The sequence below is a fragment of the Larimichthys crocea genome, chromosome XXII (genome assembly GCF_000972845.2).
Source record: "Larimichthys crocea isolate SSNF chromosome XXII, L_crocea_2.0, whole genome shotgun sequence".
In the NCBI taxonomy this organism is placed as follows: domain Eukaryota; kingdom Metazoa; phylum Chordata; class Actinopteri; family Sciaenidae; genus Larimichthys; species Larimichthys crocea.
In genome coordinates this window covers 9,991,138-10,008,294 of record NC_040032.1, presented here as the reverse complement: position 1 = coordinate 10,008,294, position 17,157 = coordinate 9,991,138, and the positions used below count along the sequence as shown (strand labels likewise).

Here is a 17,157-nt window from a genome sequence, read left to right as displayed (position 1 = left end):
CACAACATGACAACATGTTATTATTGCAGAATGTTCACCTTTAACCTGTCACACAGTCTGCTGCTGTGGTTAGTTAGCAGGTTAGTTAGCAGGTTAGTTAGTTAGCAGGTTAGTTAGTTAGCAGGTTAGTTAGTTAGTTAGTTAGTTAGTTAGTTAGTTAGTTAGCAGGTTAGTTACCAGGTTAATTTGCAGGTTAGTTGGCAGGTTAGTTAGCAGGTTAATTGGCAGGTTAATTTGTAGGTTAGTTAGTTAGTGAGCAGGTTAACAGGTTAATTAGCAGGTTAGTTAGTTAGCAGGTTAGTCAGCAGGTTAACATCACATGAAGGCAGTCAGCTGATCTTCTAGCTGACTTGTGTTCAGTCTCTCCATCATCACATGAATCAGACTTTCAGTCTTTTTCATTGTTTACATCTTTGAGTTAGTTACAGGTTAGTGAGCAGGTTAGTTAGTTAGCAGGTTAGTGAGCAGGTTAGTTAGTGAGCAGGTTAGTGAGCAGGTTAGTGAGCAGGTTAGTGAGCAGGTTAGTTAGTGAGCAGGTTAGTTAGTTAGCAGGTTAGGTAGCAGGTTAGTTAGGTGGCAGGTTAGTTAGCAGGTTAATTAGCTAGTTAGCAGGTTAGTGAGTTAGTTAGCAGGTTAACATCACATGAAGGCAGTCAGCTGATCTTCTAGCTCACTTGTGTTCAGTCTTGAGTCTCTCCATCATCGCATGAATCAGACTTTCAGTCTTTTTTTTCATTGTTTACATCTTTGAGTTAGTTACAGGTTAGTTAGTTAGTTAGTTAGCAGGTTAGTTAGTTAGCAGGTTAGTTAGTTAGCAGGTAAACAGTGAATCAGACTTTGTCTTTTTTTCCCATTGTTTACACCTTTGAGTTAGTTACAGGTTAGTCAGCAGGTTAGTTAGTTAGCAGGTAAACAATAATCAGACTTTAAGTCTTTTTCATTGTTTACATCTTTGAGTTAGTTACAGGTTAGTTAGCAGGTTAGTTAGTTACAGGTTAGTCAGCAGGTTAGTTAGTTACAGGTTAGTCAGCAGGTTAGTTAGTTAGCAGGTAAACAATGAATCATACTTTCAGTCTTTTTCATTGTTTACATCTTTGAGTTAGTTACAGGTTAGTTAGTTACAGGTTAGTTAGCAGGTAAACAGTGAATCAGACTTTCAGTCTTTTTCATTGTTTACATCTTTGAGTTAGTTACAGGTTAGTGAGCAGGTTAGTTAGTTACAGGTTAGTTAGTTAGCAGGTTAGTTAGTTAGCAGGTTCATTGTTTACATCTTTGAGTTAGTTACAGGTTGGTTAGTTAGTTAGCAGGTTAGTTAGTTAGCAGGTTCATTGTTTACATCTTTGAGTTAGTTACAGGTTAGTTAGCAGGTTCATTGTTTACATCTTTGAGTCCTTAGCTCAGCCTTAGCTCAGCTAGCCTAGCCTCCGTGGTGAAGGATATCCCCCAGCACGATGTGACCTCTGCCGGAGTCACAGGCCGAGATCCCGCCGGGCAGAGCGAAGTTCTTCCCGCTGTCCCCCGGATCCTTCACCGGATCCTTCACCGTGTCTTTGTCGAAGAACACGAACTTCCTCCACTGAAGGAAAGCCGCCATCCTGCTAGCTCCTGTTAGCTTCGTTAGCGCTGACAGAGGGCGGGTCATGTGACACAGGAGTCACGTGAACAGCGAGTTTTAATTATTTAAATATAATTATAATATTTAACGATGACGTCAGACAGTCCGATGACTCTGCACTGTTTATTCTCACTGATTACATTTGTAATCATTTTGTTATTTACGTATTTATTTTTGTCTGTTTTTATTTATTTTATTTTTATTTTCTATCTTTCTGTTATCTACTTGATGTTTTGTTGTGTTTCTATATTGTTATTCATTGTGTTCTGTCGTATTGTGCAGCACTTTGGAAACCCTGTGTTTGCTAAAATCGTGCTATATAAATAAAGTGGATTGGATTAAATTCAAACATTTAACATTTAACATGAACTATTTAAATCACTGACTACAACTGCACAGGGTTCATTTCTATTTCTACTTCTTAACACATATTTTTAATTTCCATGCAAATATTTAAATGCAAAAGCCAAACTTCATTTAAACTTATTTTAAATTTAGATTTATCTCAGGTTAATTTCAATGTGTGCTGCTTCTTCCCTTCGGGATGTATATTTTCTTTTTTTTGTGGATAGAACAACATGTTCTTTCTTCCCTTAGACATTGAAATTATCTACATCATGCATGTTTATATATTTATATCTATATATATGTGTGTGTGTGTTTGTTTTTGTAATATGTGTAACTGCAACACAAGAATTATCAATAAAGCAGATAAATAAAATAATCTCTCACATGCACCCTGTCTCTGAATGGAGCTGAACCTTAAACAGTGTCACCGGTAACACCTGTGTTTACCTAAAATGTGCATTGTGTGATTCTTAGCAGCCAGCCTCGACCCATGGTGGCACTTAAAGCTGTCCTGTATCTGGCACTGTGACGTCAGCAGCCGGTCCTTGAAGTCCTGGTGAAGCTGTGAGGTCTGCATGGACTCCTCACCGATACTGGACTGGGTTGAGATCTGGTCAACACCTTGAACTGGTTGTCGTGTTCCTCAAACCCTTCATGAACCAGCAGCTTTTTGAGATACTGCAGACCGGGAACACCTCACAAGACCATCATCATCATCTTAGACACTCATCATCCTCACGCTTACCCATTTCTCTCCATGGAAACATAAACAACAAATACAAATACACATAAACAACAGAATCTTTTCACACGGATGTAATAGATGTTATTTTAATAGGTGTTCAAGAAGTAATAGTCGCGTCAGCAGAAAGTGTAAAAGGAATAATAGTTGCATCAGCAAACAGTGTTATGACATAAGAGTTGTGGGTGAGGGTGCGGAGGGGTCGGGGGGTTGGCTAAGGGATCCCTCACTAAGCAGGGGTTCCAGTAAGGCAAGGCTGCATTTAACAACTGGGCTGTGACAATCGAAGAAAAAACAACATTTCTGTCATCACCAAGAACATAAATTAGATAAAGCACATGTCGTACAAACTATCAGAGGAGAGAGAGAGAGAGACGCAGAAGATCTCGCCAACAAAAACAAGCCGTGATCGACGTTCCAGTAAAGGGAAGATACTCTTATACACGTTCATGTATAAATGGATGCATATTCAGTTGTATATTTCATTGTTTTTTATTCAGCTAAACCTATAAAAAAAAAAAAGGAACAGTAATAAATAAGTTGAAACTCAAGCATTCAATTGTTCTACGTGATTGCAGGAGCGTCCCTGTTTTTTATAAACTGTCCTGAAACAGACTTTCACTTTTACTGCAAAGGAAAAAAAGAAGAACGAGGGAAAGCTTTCGTCTTTTCTACCTCTCTCAAAAAACAAAAAAAAATAAAAATGCAAGAATCTCTTAAGTTATCAGTCTCATGGATGGGTCACGTGGTTTACACAAAGTCCTTTGGACTTAAAAACCTCCACACGGCGCAGCAGCTATCCTGTCGTTGAGAACTGTTGGTTTGTAACGAACTAGTATGCACCTAAGGAACAGTATACCATCATAGCATACGTACAGTACAATCAAGACTGAATTAGAAAAATACAGGTACAAAATGATTACATTCAAGAAGACAGTACTAGCACAAAAGGGTATTATAGTCATTTAGGTAACTAATATAGGAATTTCAACTTTATAGAAGCATTTTTCTAGATAGAAAAAGTGAAGTGGGTGGGAGATGACGGTATTATGGCTGTTTGATCGATGCGTGGATCTGTTATCGACTTGGATTCTCGCATATATAGAATAAGTTTAAAATGCATAATTTCCATAGAGTGGGTTTAAAAATTATATATTTTTCTCCAAAGACCATGATCATTTTGGTTTTTTTTTGGGGTCGTTAAGGTGCAAATACTGGATATTAAAAGAGGCGTTGAGCGGTGCCCTTTTTGTTGCACTTTCATTCCAACTCTGGGCTCGAAAACACACACCGAGGAAATCCCGTTTTTATTTTTGTTTTAAAAAGATACACAGGATGAATTGTGCTGATATTGTTACCTGAAGATTTACACACCTAAAAAAAAAAATGCAGTGCAACTGTTAGACTAGCTTTCTTTAAGAGAAGAACGAAAGAAAAGAAAAACAGGATTTCCATTTGAATATATCTTTCCCTTTTCTTTGGCAAATGTCAATAAACTCACTTGCTGTAAGCAAATATATCTCTATGTCGTGGGGGGGGGGAAGACGATGTCTACGCTTGATGTCCACCGGTGGAAGAACTATACAGTTTACTGCTCGGATGATTTCATCCTCCTTTTTTTATTTTTAAAACTTTTTTTTGTTGAAAAAATATATATACCGTTTCTTATTAGGATTATCGTCAAGCATACTGTGCTTCCCTCGAGCTTAACTGGGAAACATTTGCAGTTAGTCGTTAGGACAAATTTAGAATTATAGATTTGTTGCATGCGCTGCATTATTTTAAATCACACGAGGCGGGCGGGCCTACGTTTAGAAGCCGAAAACATTATTAAAACATGTAACAATGCCTTGATTTAGGAAAAAAAAAAAGGAAAAATACTATTTCAAGATGCACGAGTTCTCCGAGACCCGTTCGAAAACTCTCTCTGAACACGTGTCCGAGTAATGGTGATGCAGTCGCAGTCAAACACACACACACACACACACCTCCAGAGGTGAGGAAAAAAAAAAGAGGCAAGCTCATTGTCTAGAGACAGACGGTGCAGTTTTTCTCAGTGCCTGTTTGCTTAGCAGTTAAGCATAGATGCATCGTCCATGAGCTCCTTTTTCTTTTAGACAACATTCTCGATCCAGTAAACTTGACCTCAGGAAAAAAACAACAACACTGAAGTTCATAACGACGACCTAACATCATAAAAAGCACACCACGTTAACAGAAGAAGGAAAAAAAACAAAGAGCTAGTTAAAAAAAGTTACAGATGTGACTGAGACTAAAAAAAAACGTGATAAATTAAAGTATTGGTCTACACAGAGGAGGAGCTAAAGGAGGAGGAGGAGGAGGGTGACCTCCGTCAGCCTGTATAGCAGCTCTTCCAGGTTTCCGGGAAGACGACAAACCAAATCCGACTACAGCTGATCAACCGTAAACAAAAGTAGGACCGAGACGCGGAGGCGTGGGAATGGAATGATTCTGACCAAACGTTACAAAAAAACAAAATAAAAAGATGCATCTAAATATAAATAACACGGGTTACACGCGAGCCTCTGAGTAGACCATTACTCGGCAATAAAATCTAAAAGAAAAGGGGAAATTCTGATCGAATGCCTTGTCTCCATCCGCTCAGAGAGGAACGACATTTCACAGATTAATTTAATCATTTTTTTATTTCTGCACGAAATCACAAAAACTAGATTTTTTTTTTTCCTCCAAATCGCTCATTTGATGAGAAATTTCATAGAAAACTAAATAATTCATTCACAAACTCCTGAAACGCCTGAAGACACTATTGGAAAAAACACTGAGCGGTGGAGACAAGGCATTTCATTACCCTCACAAGAGGAACTCCAACTCCAGCTACAAATTAGTGCAGTCTTTACGTTATAAACAAACAAAACGACGAAAACAAAAAAAAACGCCTATTCCGTGAAATCATTTGCACACGAGGAATTAACCTTTTTCTACCTTTGCTACGCAAACTGCAATAAGATCAAGTATATAAAACAAAAACTGCATTTCACTATTCAGAAACGTTCACGCTGACTTCAGGACTGTGGTGATGGCGTCGAGCAAGAAGCTGGTCGAGGGCTTTGTGGCGGCAAAGCGGGTCTAGGTGGGAGGGTTAAGGCTATATTTGAATCACTTTCACGCACACACACGCACACACACACCTCCCCATCGCGTGAAGCAGTTTCGAAGCCTGCCTACTGCCTCGTAAGCCGGAGGGGGAGCTGTGAGCCGACTACTTAAAGATAAACAGGACAGACAGACGCCCTCCGCTATAGTTAACGCTCTACTCTACTCTTACACATTCAGTCTAACATGATTATTTGAAGCTACCACATACTGTTTTACAGTAGCATCATCTTAACGTACATATCAAATACTCAGCCATGATTTCTCCGTAGTCTGAGCACACCGCGTCAGTGTACCGCAGGGAAACACTAAGCATTAAGAAGTATCGGTAAGTCTATCCATCGTGATCTTTTACCCTGGTGAAAGTCATTTTGGGCTGAAGCTGGAAGGAGTGGAAGGGATAAGAGCTATTCAAATACAGAGGTATTCTACCAGAGGTGGAGGGAACTCTTCAGTAGGCGTGTGTGAGGTAAAAAGGTAACAGAAAGCTGTGTTCGTCTAGAAAACCAATGCAGTGTTGGGTTCTTTCCCTACCTAAAATGCTAGTTTTAAATCGTAAGACCTTAAAAGTGGCCTCTATCTGACAAAATGGTGTACGATAAACCCATGACAACCATCTCTATAAGGGAAGCCATGCACTGGGGGGGACAGCTTGGTTCTTCCACAGAGCATCTACAGGGAGGAGGGCAGGGTGAAAGGCATCCTCCCTTAAACCAAAGGGAGGCTTCAGGAGGAGGAGGGGGGGGAACACTGAGATAGTGAGGAGCAGGGAGGAGGAGAGAGTCTCTCTTTCCTCCACCATGAACCCGAGCTCAAGCAAATTCACCACGAGGGGAAGGTGGAGTCCGTCCGAAGCTTCCTGATCAGGTCTCCCTTTAGCGTGGGGTCACCACTGAGGAAAGTAAAGCTCCGCTGCCAACGTCCATGTTGTGGCTTCTCATGACAGAAACAGAGTCTCACTGATCAGCGCAGGAGATGAGGACCGGAGTCTGGGCGAGCTCCTTCTTCTGACTCTCGGCCAAGCCTCTCTGGCCTCTGAAACAGGAGAGTAAAGGTGTGTGTTGACAGTGTGCGACTACGTGAGACTGCAGGTAAAGGATCTGAGATGTGATGTCACAGACTGTGTGTCTACCTGTGAACGTTTTCCATGGCTGCCACCTCAGCGAGGGCGGTCAAGCTGAAGAAAGCAGGTAGCTCTTGTGATACGGTGCTCCGCTCGGCCTCCTCTGCTCTGGGATTACTGTAGCACCCTTTGTCATTGCATAAATTCTGTTGGGGTAATGGCTTCTTATCCTGTTCCTGGTTCAGGTCCCTAGTTTTGTCCTCTGGAAAACAAATTCACAATTCTCAGGAATGTTTGACTTCAAACAAGGTCCAGTGTGTAGGATTTAGAGGGGCGTGTAATCATCATGATCTGGCTCCAGATCAGGGCTTTTGTCTGTTTTGTAGCCGTCATAGGGGAAGGCGAGGCGAGGGGTATTCAGTTACTTGCAATCTGTACCAACTTATCGTCTGCCATGTTAGGAAAAGTACTTCTTCACCTTTCATACCTTTTGCACTCCTTCTAATTTGTATTTATTCACTTTATTGTGTATTAAAAGTGACTTACAGAGTATATTCAGACCACACAGACGCCTTATTTTGAAAACGTCCCTCTTGGTCTGAAGCACTTCCTCTCTGGAAAGTTTGTTAGTGAGCTCTCACTTCCAGTTTCTTTAGAAATAATTTCAAAGGACTTGTTTGTTTCCAAATATTCCAATGAAAGCGCCCATAAAAGATCTGTCTGATCCGTTACTCATCACTCACCCTCGACTGGAGACACACTGCCGTCAGCTGTGCGCACCAAGTGTGTGATCTTGGTCTTCCTCGCCTTCCTCTTCTGGCTGCCGACCAGCATCTCCATGTTCGCGGTGCTCTGGACGTCTGGGCACGTCGACGTGGAAACGGGGGCGCACGGTTTGGCTTTGGAAGCTGAATCCAGCGCGCTGGAATCGCTCTGTGCCACTGCGAGGGAGGAAAGGAAAGGATCGATGTGACCTCCGCACACAGGCTTCGCTCGTTCGTTCAGCATCAATGTGGTTCAACCAGATGAAAGTGTGTGTTTGCACATAGGCCTCAGCGGATGAGTCGTGCACATAGTGAAGTACTGCTTGATAAATGACAAACATCGACATTCTAGTTCACCTTTGTCCACTGCACCTGGTTTCTCCTTTTTGTGTTTGTGCTTCCTAACAATCTTGTGGAATGAAGTCTTTTTCTGAGATGGAGATGGACCTGATATAGCAAAAAAAACAAACAAAGAAAGAAAAAAGAGCATGGAAATGCTATGTTATGGAGTCCAAATGTTTTTGTTATAACAAACAGAGAACTGTGGAAAACGTGAGCCTACAAAGAGGAGCAGAGTGGGCTATGGATGGGATGAGGGGATATTAAAGAACAGTCATCTTTCATCCTCACCTTTTCCAACTTTGGAGACTTCCTCCTGGACAGTTGGACTGTCTGTCTTCTTCTTCTTCGCGACGGCTGTCCCCTTCTTATCAAAAGTCAGCGGGCTGTACTGTGGCAGGCTGTTAAACTTCCTTTCAAACTCCTCCTCCAGCTTCCCGAGGCTGGCGAGTAAAGTTCAGTTTACATCGCTGAAAACACTTTAACAGCAGATGTCAGGTTCATCTCCAGCGAGCCTGGTAGGTTATTTTATTAAAAGCATTAAACATTTTATTTTCAAGGACTCTGATGCTGCACTGACGCTTGAAATGATCTTTGGGCTTGAACCTTGTAAGTGCACAACTCAACGAATTATTAGTCACTGTTAAATGTGGGAATCAGGGTTCCAACACCTTCTTAAACACTGAATTCAAGGACTTTTCAAGTGCAGGTCAAATTCCCTCAAAGAGACCGAACGGAGCTTAAATTACTGCTACAACACTGGGATCTTTTGTAATTCGAACTAAGGGAACGTAGCCTATTTACTAATGAAAAGAAAATGAAAGAATTAAAAAAACAAAACAAATTTTTATTCTACTTTTGCACAAAATATGTCATGACTCACCCCTGTGTGGAGTCATCTTTGGACTTGGACTTTTTCAGCTTCTTGGGGTTATTCGGTCCGATCTGAGCAACCGTCCAGCTGTCGTCACTCCAGTTTGCATCGTGATCAGAAGCACGGAAAGCGCCTCTTTTACCTGCTCGGGAACATATTGATTAATACACAGACACGCGTTATGTATCTATTAATCAGTTTGCCCTTGGATCAAAGTGATACCTCGGTCAATATTGGCTCTCAGCGAAGTCAGCATCCCCTCAGAAACGAGGGTTTTATACAAGGCGCCTTTGCAGCTCCGCTCGGATTTCCTGGAGCCGCGGCTCTCTGCGCTCGACTCGCAGGTCCCGTCAGCCGACCTCTCCTTCCCCTTGTCCTCCTCTTTGAGTTTAGCAGGTGAGGGGCTGTCGGGGGAGTGCTGGGGTTCTGCCATGCTTCCCTGAAGGTCTGTGCTTCCAATACTCGCTTCGTCTCCTTCTGTCTTGGGACTAGCGTCGCCCACGTCTTCCTTCATCTCCACTTCACAGGAGCTGTACTGCCCACACTGCCCGCTGCCCTCGTCCATCTCCTCCTCTTTCTCTTTGACAAAAGGCTTGACTTTGGGCTTACTCTTCTTTTTGGGCACACCAGAGTTTCCTGCACTAGGGCTCATCTGGATCTTCTTCTTGGGCTTCTCCTCTGTGTCCTTCCAGGCCCCTTTGGCCACAGCCTCAATCGTACTGAAGACACTGTCCACGTTCGATTCTGCATGGTTCAACTTCTTGACGATCTTCTTTGTCGAGCAAGGGACGTCATCGTCGTCGTTTGACTTGGCCGCTTCTTTTTTCTTGCTCTTGTTTTTGACACGTGCGTTTTGGCTGCTGAGTTGCGGGGGAATGGCATCAGTGGAGGTAGAAGAGACAGAGGAGAGCAAAGGTAAGAGGGCCGATGTGTGAGAGGAGGGAGGACAGTCGTCTGCGTCTCCTTTCTCCTCCTTGATCTCTGGCTTGACTGGAGTCTGCTCGAGAGACGCTGTAGACGAGCTGTCCTCAGGCTGAGATTCCACCGTGTCCATCTTTCCAGCTTCAGACGCTAAACACATCTGAGCAGACACAACAAAAAGAAACTCAGCATTAGGGCTCCGATTCACTGGTGTTGACCTCAGTGTTGATATTAAACCGTCAACTGAAGATGAACTTGTTGTCCGTCGTTGTCTCGTGGTGTCTTACCTCAGCAAGCTGGAAGAGAGCGGACTGTCTGCATGGTTTTCCTTCAGGTGCCGCAGAGAGAGACGACTGTGAACACACATGAACATTTATGAGCTTTTATGAGATCACACAGCTGTTTTCTGCAATATTTACTTTCTACAACACGTCACCATATTCATTGTTGATGAAGATTAAACCTCTGGGCTTCTCTTTAGTTACTTGTTGTTGTTGTATCTGCTGTGAGCTTTGTTTGTATGTCAGCGATGGTTTTAATGTTGTGGATATCAGGTTGCATGTACAAAATAACTCAGTTATGATAATTGGCAAATCGTTCATGATAGGACATTCAGCCGTACCTCTGCCAGTGGGGAAAGGGCAGACTTGACCCTGCTTTCAGTAACGTCAGGCACTCTGTTCGGCATTGTCCCAGACAACATCTGTAGATCAAAACATGTCACCGTGTGAGCGTCACTTTAACGTTGCAGCTGGTAAATAACTCCATTTCATAAACTAGAAATACTCAAGTGAAGTACAAGTATCTCGAACTTCCACTACTGGCTACTGCCGCACAGCACATGCAGGACGAGGCACTCTGGTGTTTGTAAATGGAGATGTAGTATCAGGTCTAATGTATACAGAGCATAAGGGGAGGAACACACCTCTTCCTCATCCCCGGGAAAGGAGCTCCCTTCGCTGGCTGTGTCGGGTAAACTAGGTTTAGTGCTGGAAGGGATCTAAAAGAAAAAAGAAAAACGCTGGTGTTAATCAAAAGCATCGTGTGAAGAATGTTTCTGCTGCTACAGATAAAATCAGTGTTAGTCTTTGAGGCCATCTGTTGGTGAGCTGCTGCATTACAACAGTGCACCCATTGGTGGCCTCAGCAGTGACCTACCTCTCTGTTTGTGAGGGCATGTTCCCCAGCTAACAGCAGCATGCTAAGGCCTCCCATCTTTGTAGGATCTGACAAACAATGACAGCGGTTACAAAAACAGCTCGATATTTTCATCGTGATGTCAGGGAGGTAACTAGATTTCATCACACTCACCTGCCATGGCAAAGTTTAACTGTGGCATGCTGTCAGTTTTGGGCACTTTTTTGGCAGTGGTGGAGTCCTTGGTTGAATTGGAAGAGAAGGACCAAACCTTTTTGCGAGGGGAGCTGACTGGCTGACAGGAAGGGCTCTTTACTGGTTTGCTGGTGGTGGGACACCACTTGTAGCCTGGGTTCGCCTTCATAAAGGCGTCCTTGTACTGAAAGAAGATCCAGAATCAGTTCAAGTCCTGATGTTTTCAAATCAGCTACATTAAACGCAACGTAACGTAAAAATTCCATCCGATCTGTGTTGGTGTAATCAGATTAGACTGACAGTGGCTGGGCAACGTAAACAAACAACCCACCAATCGTCATTTAGCTGTGCATGAAATCACTCATTCACTCCATGTAACAGACATTCAGTACTGTCTTATTCACACATTTATTGTCACAGAGATTACGACTGTATCGCTCAGTTGTAGTTTTATCCGGATCATAACATGTGAATACATATAACTTTATGTTAACTGTTATTATTATTGTTATAATACTAACTGTTTGCAGAGAGCAATACCATGGTGTTGTTTCCAATGATTATCTGTGTCTGGTATGTCTAATATCCTTGTTGTGACTATATTTGGAAACCAGACTGTAATGAGACTTGAATAACAAGATTTATGGGTTATATACAAAATAAAGAAATAGTCAAATCATTGCAGTTATCCTTGTTTTTCCCGCTCTGTGGGATTTTCCACGAATGTTGATGCCAATTTTTTTGACTGGTCAGTAGACAGTGCTTTTACAGCATTGATCTCCTGTCTTGAACATCCTGCTCAGGAGCAGGTTAGGTGGTCAGTTTCCATGGAGAGTTACCATAGCAATGTACCCCTGAAAGAAGTGAACTATCGTCGTAACAACCCGTCAGGTTAGACCAGAAGTTACCGAACGTTAACGGAAACAAACTGCAGATGAGTCCAAGTCCGAGTTCTTTTGTTACTATTTGATATCGAGCTGGAATCGTTAAGCTCGAAGCAATATTTTTTAACCGCACTACTGTAAAAAGTTAGAATTGATGTCCATAAGTCGTCTCACCTCCTTGGCCATGTCAGTGTATTTCTGCTTCTCTTTAGGCTCCAGCACGGCCCACCAGTCGGCCAGGATCTTGGTGGCCCCGCGGTTGTCCAGGCGAGGGTGTTCCTGTCGCACCAGCGACCGGTGGCGTTTGCAGAAGAGGAGGAAGGCGTTCATCGGCCGCCGTGCCCGCTGTTCGCTCGAGTCCTCCTCCACCTCCTCTGTTGTGCTTCCACACTGCACCTGCGAGCCCTGCTCCGGGCCGCACAGCACCGGCTGCTGATCACAAATCAGACGCGACTAGTTAAGATGCGATGCTGTGCGATGAACTCAAACATGTGCCCTGTCGAGTCATCATCGTCATCAGCACACTCACCTTTTCCAGCTCCTCTTCATCCTCTTCCTCTTCCTCCTCAGAGAAATCCAGAGTCTTTTTGGAGAGAAGGGGATGCCACTGCAGGCATTTGCGTTTAGGGCGCTTGCCAGTGACCTCCCCTGCGACAGGTGGCTCCTTACCCCTTCCTCCACCCTTCATGGTACTACCGCACCTGAAAGAAAACAGAACAAACTAAAGATTGGACACGGCGTGAATCCGTGCATCCTCATGTGCATCAGTAGTTTTATGTTATGTTAGTTCATGTTTGGAACTGTAACTGTGCTAATAACAAATGTTCTGTAATAAATAAAAAAATAAATGTGATTTCTGTGCTGACACGATATTAAAAAATAATTTTAAGTCACTAGCTTCCAGCTGTGGTAAAATAACTGATAAACTATCTCCGCCTGTCAGAGACACATGAAGGCGTTATTAAAGCGGGCTTCCTTTCAAACTAAAAGTCTCTTTGAACGCCTGAATCGCAGCGTCCATCTATATTTGCTTTAATTTAACATGAGCAGGGGAGCAACTGAAGAAGCCAAATCATCCCTCCGCTGACCATCGTTTCATTAGCCTTAATTTACTATCCTAATTTTTATCACTTAACTCGCCTTAGAGGAGCCCCCCCCTCCGCCCATACTGTGGGACCCGTGAGTAACATGAAGCAAGAGCTGCAGAGGCTGGTCATTTATAGCTGGTTGACTTACATATTGAATTAGATACCACCCACTATCATACCACCGTCTACGAGGTTACAAAGCAGCACTGAAATAACAACGAGCACAACTGAAGGCAGTGAACGTGAAGTGGATGTAAATAAGTCAGGGTTCACACGGAGGTCCAGACGGGCTCTGCACGCACTCGAGTGCTTTTATTGTGAAGGTACAGGACGAGCAGCTGCACTCACACGATTTGGGACTTTTTTTTATTTTTTATTGGAGGATCAGTGTGAAATATTTCCAAATGAAACGGTTACAGAATAGCTGGTAAGATGTAGAGCTGCAGTGAACAATACCACCCACGAATATGAAAAAGAATAGAGTAACTACAATCATATTAACACATGCTGCACCAAAATAAAAGCAGATGCATCTTATTCATCAAGCTAGTGTCCCCAAAGTTCATTTTTTATGTTTCTTTGACTTCACTTTGTCGATTTGTGTCCAAACAGAAGTCAGCATTAGATAATGCCTCATTTGCATATTTAAACATAACATTTCAGAAAATTAATTGTCTTAAAAAGGTTCAGATTTAAAGGATATCACATCTATAACTATGTATTATAGATTATATCTATGTTATTATATTATCTATGTTTCTACAGTAGCCCAGATTGGACAAACTAAGGTGAAATGAAGGCAGCTCCACCTCTAACTCACACACGCCGCTCCTTTAATTTAAGTAATAAACTGGGGAAGATTAATCAGTTCAATTATGAGTATTATCACCTGTAGTGTACGAAATATGACAATACACATCTTTAAATTAATTAGTGACTCTGCAGCTCAAAAACCTTCCAGTCTGATTGATTCCTGTCCCGATATATTCTCAATGTTTTTACATGTCATGTAGAATTCAGGGCATGGTTTATACATTTCTTTGTGATTCATAAGAAAATGAGATAATATGTCAACAAAATGAAACAGGAATAATTCTGAACATGGTTTTATCCAGAGTTCTGTTCTAGAAATGTAGAAAGATCTGTGTCTTTAATTGGATATTGCTTTGTTTGTGTTTTGTCTTAATCTACGTTACAACAAGCACATAAACATGAATACTTATCTGCACTGTTTGAATGAAAAATAACTAATCGAAATCTGTGATTTCTACGTTTGAATATCGAGCTCGTCCCCTGACTGAACCATCGTCGGGATATTCAGAAAATCTGTGACCTTTAACTACGACACAGTTGTATCTTTTAATCACCGTCATAAAGTAGTTCAACTTTACTGAGCGGCGGCGTGTTCGGAGCTGGAGGCTTTCGTATGACATCACCGAGCAGGGAGCGGTGTCGCTCAGACATCACCGACACGTCAAAGCAGAGCGTACCTGCCATCGCACACACCTGCTCTTTATGTTTCACGCTGAGGATTCAAACGGCGGAGGAGGGAGGAGGCAGCGACACAGCCCACCACTTTGTTTTACTGTCCCTACTCTTATAGCACTGTATGATTTTAATTGTGGAATTTAACACCACGCGACTAATAACGGAGGCTGCTGGTCACCAACGGCCTCCTCTCTGTTACTGATGACTACAGACGAGATCATTAACGGACTCTGAGCTTTCCTTCTGCAAGTTTTCATAGAGGAAAAAAAAGGATAACAGGATAACAGGAACAAAGGCACGGCAGAAAGTCGACAAACACTGCAGCAAGCGATCCATCCGACTGGTAAACAACGTGTAAAGTGATTTAGCGGAGACGGATTTCCTGATTACACACAGAACATGAAAATTAAGACGACATCATAATTACTATGGAACCACCATATTACAGTAATTGGATTTACTGTACGGGCAGAGTATCTTTGACCCTTGCACTGTTAAGCGTCTTCTCACAGACGGGCTGTCACTAGGTGGATGTTAAAATGTAAATAAGTCATATATAAGTGCAGCTGCAGCTGACCTGTGTCACCTTTAATGTCTCTAATATCATTTAAATAGTGGGAGATAAATCATTTGTTTGCACTTCAGGGCCTCTGACTAAATTAGCAATCAGTCGATGAATGAATGACTTTTTATTTTAGATGTTTTGTGTGTTCATGGATGTCGAAAACTTAGAGGGATACTTACTGAGGCAAAAACTATGGAAATGCTGTTATGAGTGATGAAGATGAATCTGCCACAGAGCCTTTGTCATGCAATGACGATGACCTATAAAAATACAAGACACCGCTCTCAGTCATGCGTTTACAAACTGTCATCTCTGCAACAACATAGAGAGAAGAGAGAAGAGAGAGAGAGGCTGCAAGGCTGCAGGAGCAACTTTAACAAGAGGCATTATTAAAGAGTTTGACATTGCATAGATGATGAAGAAGAAAGAAGAAGAACGGTGGGACATTTTGTCTGATCTGATTACCGATCACTTCCAATTGTGCAGCCGATCCGCCCTTGTGGCCAAAAACTAAAACATGTAGGCCAAAAAACCGACCTGCGACCACTGGATGCATTTCACACACAGCTACCGTGCAGCCTTAGATCATAACGCAGGGGAGTGTTTTTCTGCTGCTGCGCAGAGGTTTATACTTCTCAGGTAAAAAACTGCTGATGCCCGATCTGTCTGTCTTGTCCTGAAGTCTTACTTGGACTTGTATCGAGGCTAATAACAAGCACACAAAATATCACGAACGGACCTTTAACGTGCTTCCTACCTCCTCTCTTCTCTCTTTTTTTTTACGCACAGCACATTTTCATCCCCGTGCTAAAATGTCGATGTGAGCTCGCTGTGACAGAGACAGACAAGCCGATATGAGAGAGAGGAGAGACAGAGAGTCCATCTTGCTTTGGTTTGGTTAGAGGAGGAGAAAGAAAAAAAAAAAAAGCGAAGTACAGTAACAGTAGTGGAGAATATTTCACTCCTGCTGCTGTCAAACTCTCCCCGATGACAATGTCGTCGAAATGTCTCCCCGGCTCCGGAGGAGAAAAAAAAACATCCACAATGATTAATTAAACTGGGTGTTTTCTGTCCGGGCACACGCGTCTGTGGGCAACGTTTTACCGGGCAGTAGCTCCATTTTCGAGCAGTGTTACTAAGGAATAAAAAAAAAAGTAGCTAGTTAGCCGAGCTAGCTCCGCTCCGCTCCACACACACACACACACACACACACAGACTGCTGCTAACTGGACGTGTCAACGGCTTTTATAGACATGGAACGCTCTCGCGCACAGCCGTTGACAAAATTCCCGGGCTTTTAACAATAAATATCCTCGCGACTAGTTTGCTCGTTCGAGACACAACGGCGATTAGATGCGGAGAGGAGGTGAAGGAGGAGAAGGAGGTGGTGAAGGAGGAGAAGGAGGTGGAGGAGGTTAAGTCATACCACCTCAGTGAGAAACAGTTGCTTTACACGACGAGTGAGAGGGAGAGAGGGGGGAAATATATTGAGGTGGACGGTCACCGTTCGTGCCTATCAATGAAATGTCGACCGGGAGGGTGAAGAAGGCAGAGCAGCAGGCGGACATCATGTCCAGAGCCGCCGCCGCTGCGATAATAACAATTTCTCACAGAGTGACTGACTGAGAGAGAAAACAGCAGCCGGGTTTTAGCGGAACGTCAATAAAAGCGAAGCTTCTCTGTCATAAACTGTGTCTCAAACGTACCTCTAATATCCCAGCTCAGGTACCGGGGGGGCCCCCGCTCATCGTCGGTGCCGTCCACCCCTTTTTTTTTTTTTTTTTTAACTTATTGACACATCATAACAATTCAAGCACTGGCTGTACTGAAGAAACATGGCGCGTCAAGCCCGCTGCAACGGCGGCGGGGAGGGAACCGGAAGAGAAGCGGCGGCTCGCCAAAATAAAAGAGGAGCAAACTCTTTAAAAAAAAGCCTGAATGAGCCTGTACAACAACAACAACAACAACAATGATGATAACAATAATAATAATAATAGTA

At 42.9% G+C, this 17,157-nt stretch overlaps 2 protein-coding genes across 10 annotated transcripts in view; both read right to left on the bottom strand.

Annotated features, from left to right (window-relative positions):
- Nucleotides 1-1,650, bottom strand: part of vps11 (VPS11 core subunit of CORVET and HOPS complexes) — an 8,182-nt gene extending 6,532 nt beyond the window's left edge. The window contains exon 1 of the mRNA XM_027273345.1: nucleotides 1,441-1,650. Within this exon, the coding sequence (XP_027129146.1) occupies nucleotides 1,441-1,642 (202 nt within the window). The 5' untranslated portion in view covers nucleotides 1,643-1,650. The remainder of the gene's footprint in view (nucleotides 1-1,440) is intronic.
- Nucleotides 1,651-2,766: 1,116 nt separating this feature from the next.
- The window catches only part of bbx (BBX high mobility group box domain containing), a 22,718-nt gene continuing 8,327 nt past the window's right edge, over nucleotides 2,767-17,157 (bottom strand). The window contains exons 1-16 of one of the 9 annotated variants that reach the window (XM_019279511.2): nucleotides 16,865-17,057; nucleotides 15,338-15,418; nucleotides 12,547-12,718; nucleotides 12,192-12,449; nucleotides 11,113-11,317; nucleotides 10,960-11,027; nucleotides 10,727-10,801; nucleotides 10,424-10,504; nucleotides 10,089-10,154; nucleotides 9,103-9,961; nucleotides 8,890-9,022; nucleotides 8,298-8,449; nucleotides 8,040-8,114; nucleotides 7,647-7,844; nucleotides 6,973-7,165; nucleotides 2,767-6,875 (exon numbers count right to left, since the gene is read on the bottom strand). In XM_019279511.2, coding sequence (XP_019135056.2) covers nucleotides 6,797-6,875; nucleotides 6,973-7,165; nucleotides 7,647-7,844; nucleotides 8,040-8,114; nucleotides 8,298-8,449; nucleotides 8,890-9,022; nucleotides 9,103-9,961; nucleotides 10,089-10,154; nucleotides 10,424-10,504; nucleotides 10,727-10,801; nucleotides 10,960-11,027; nucleotides 11,113-11,317; nucleotides 12,192-12,449; nucleotides 12,547-12,705 — 2,601 coding nt within the window. In that variant the 5' untranslated portion in view covers nucleotides 12,706-12,718; nucleotides 15,338-15,418; nucleotides 16,865-17,057 and the 3' untranslated portion in view covers nucleotides 2,767-6,796. The other 8 variants (XM_019279504.2, XM_019279510.2, XM_019279505.2 and 5 more) reach the window with 8 other exon arrangements.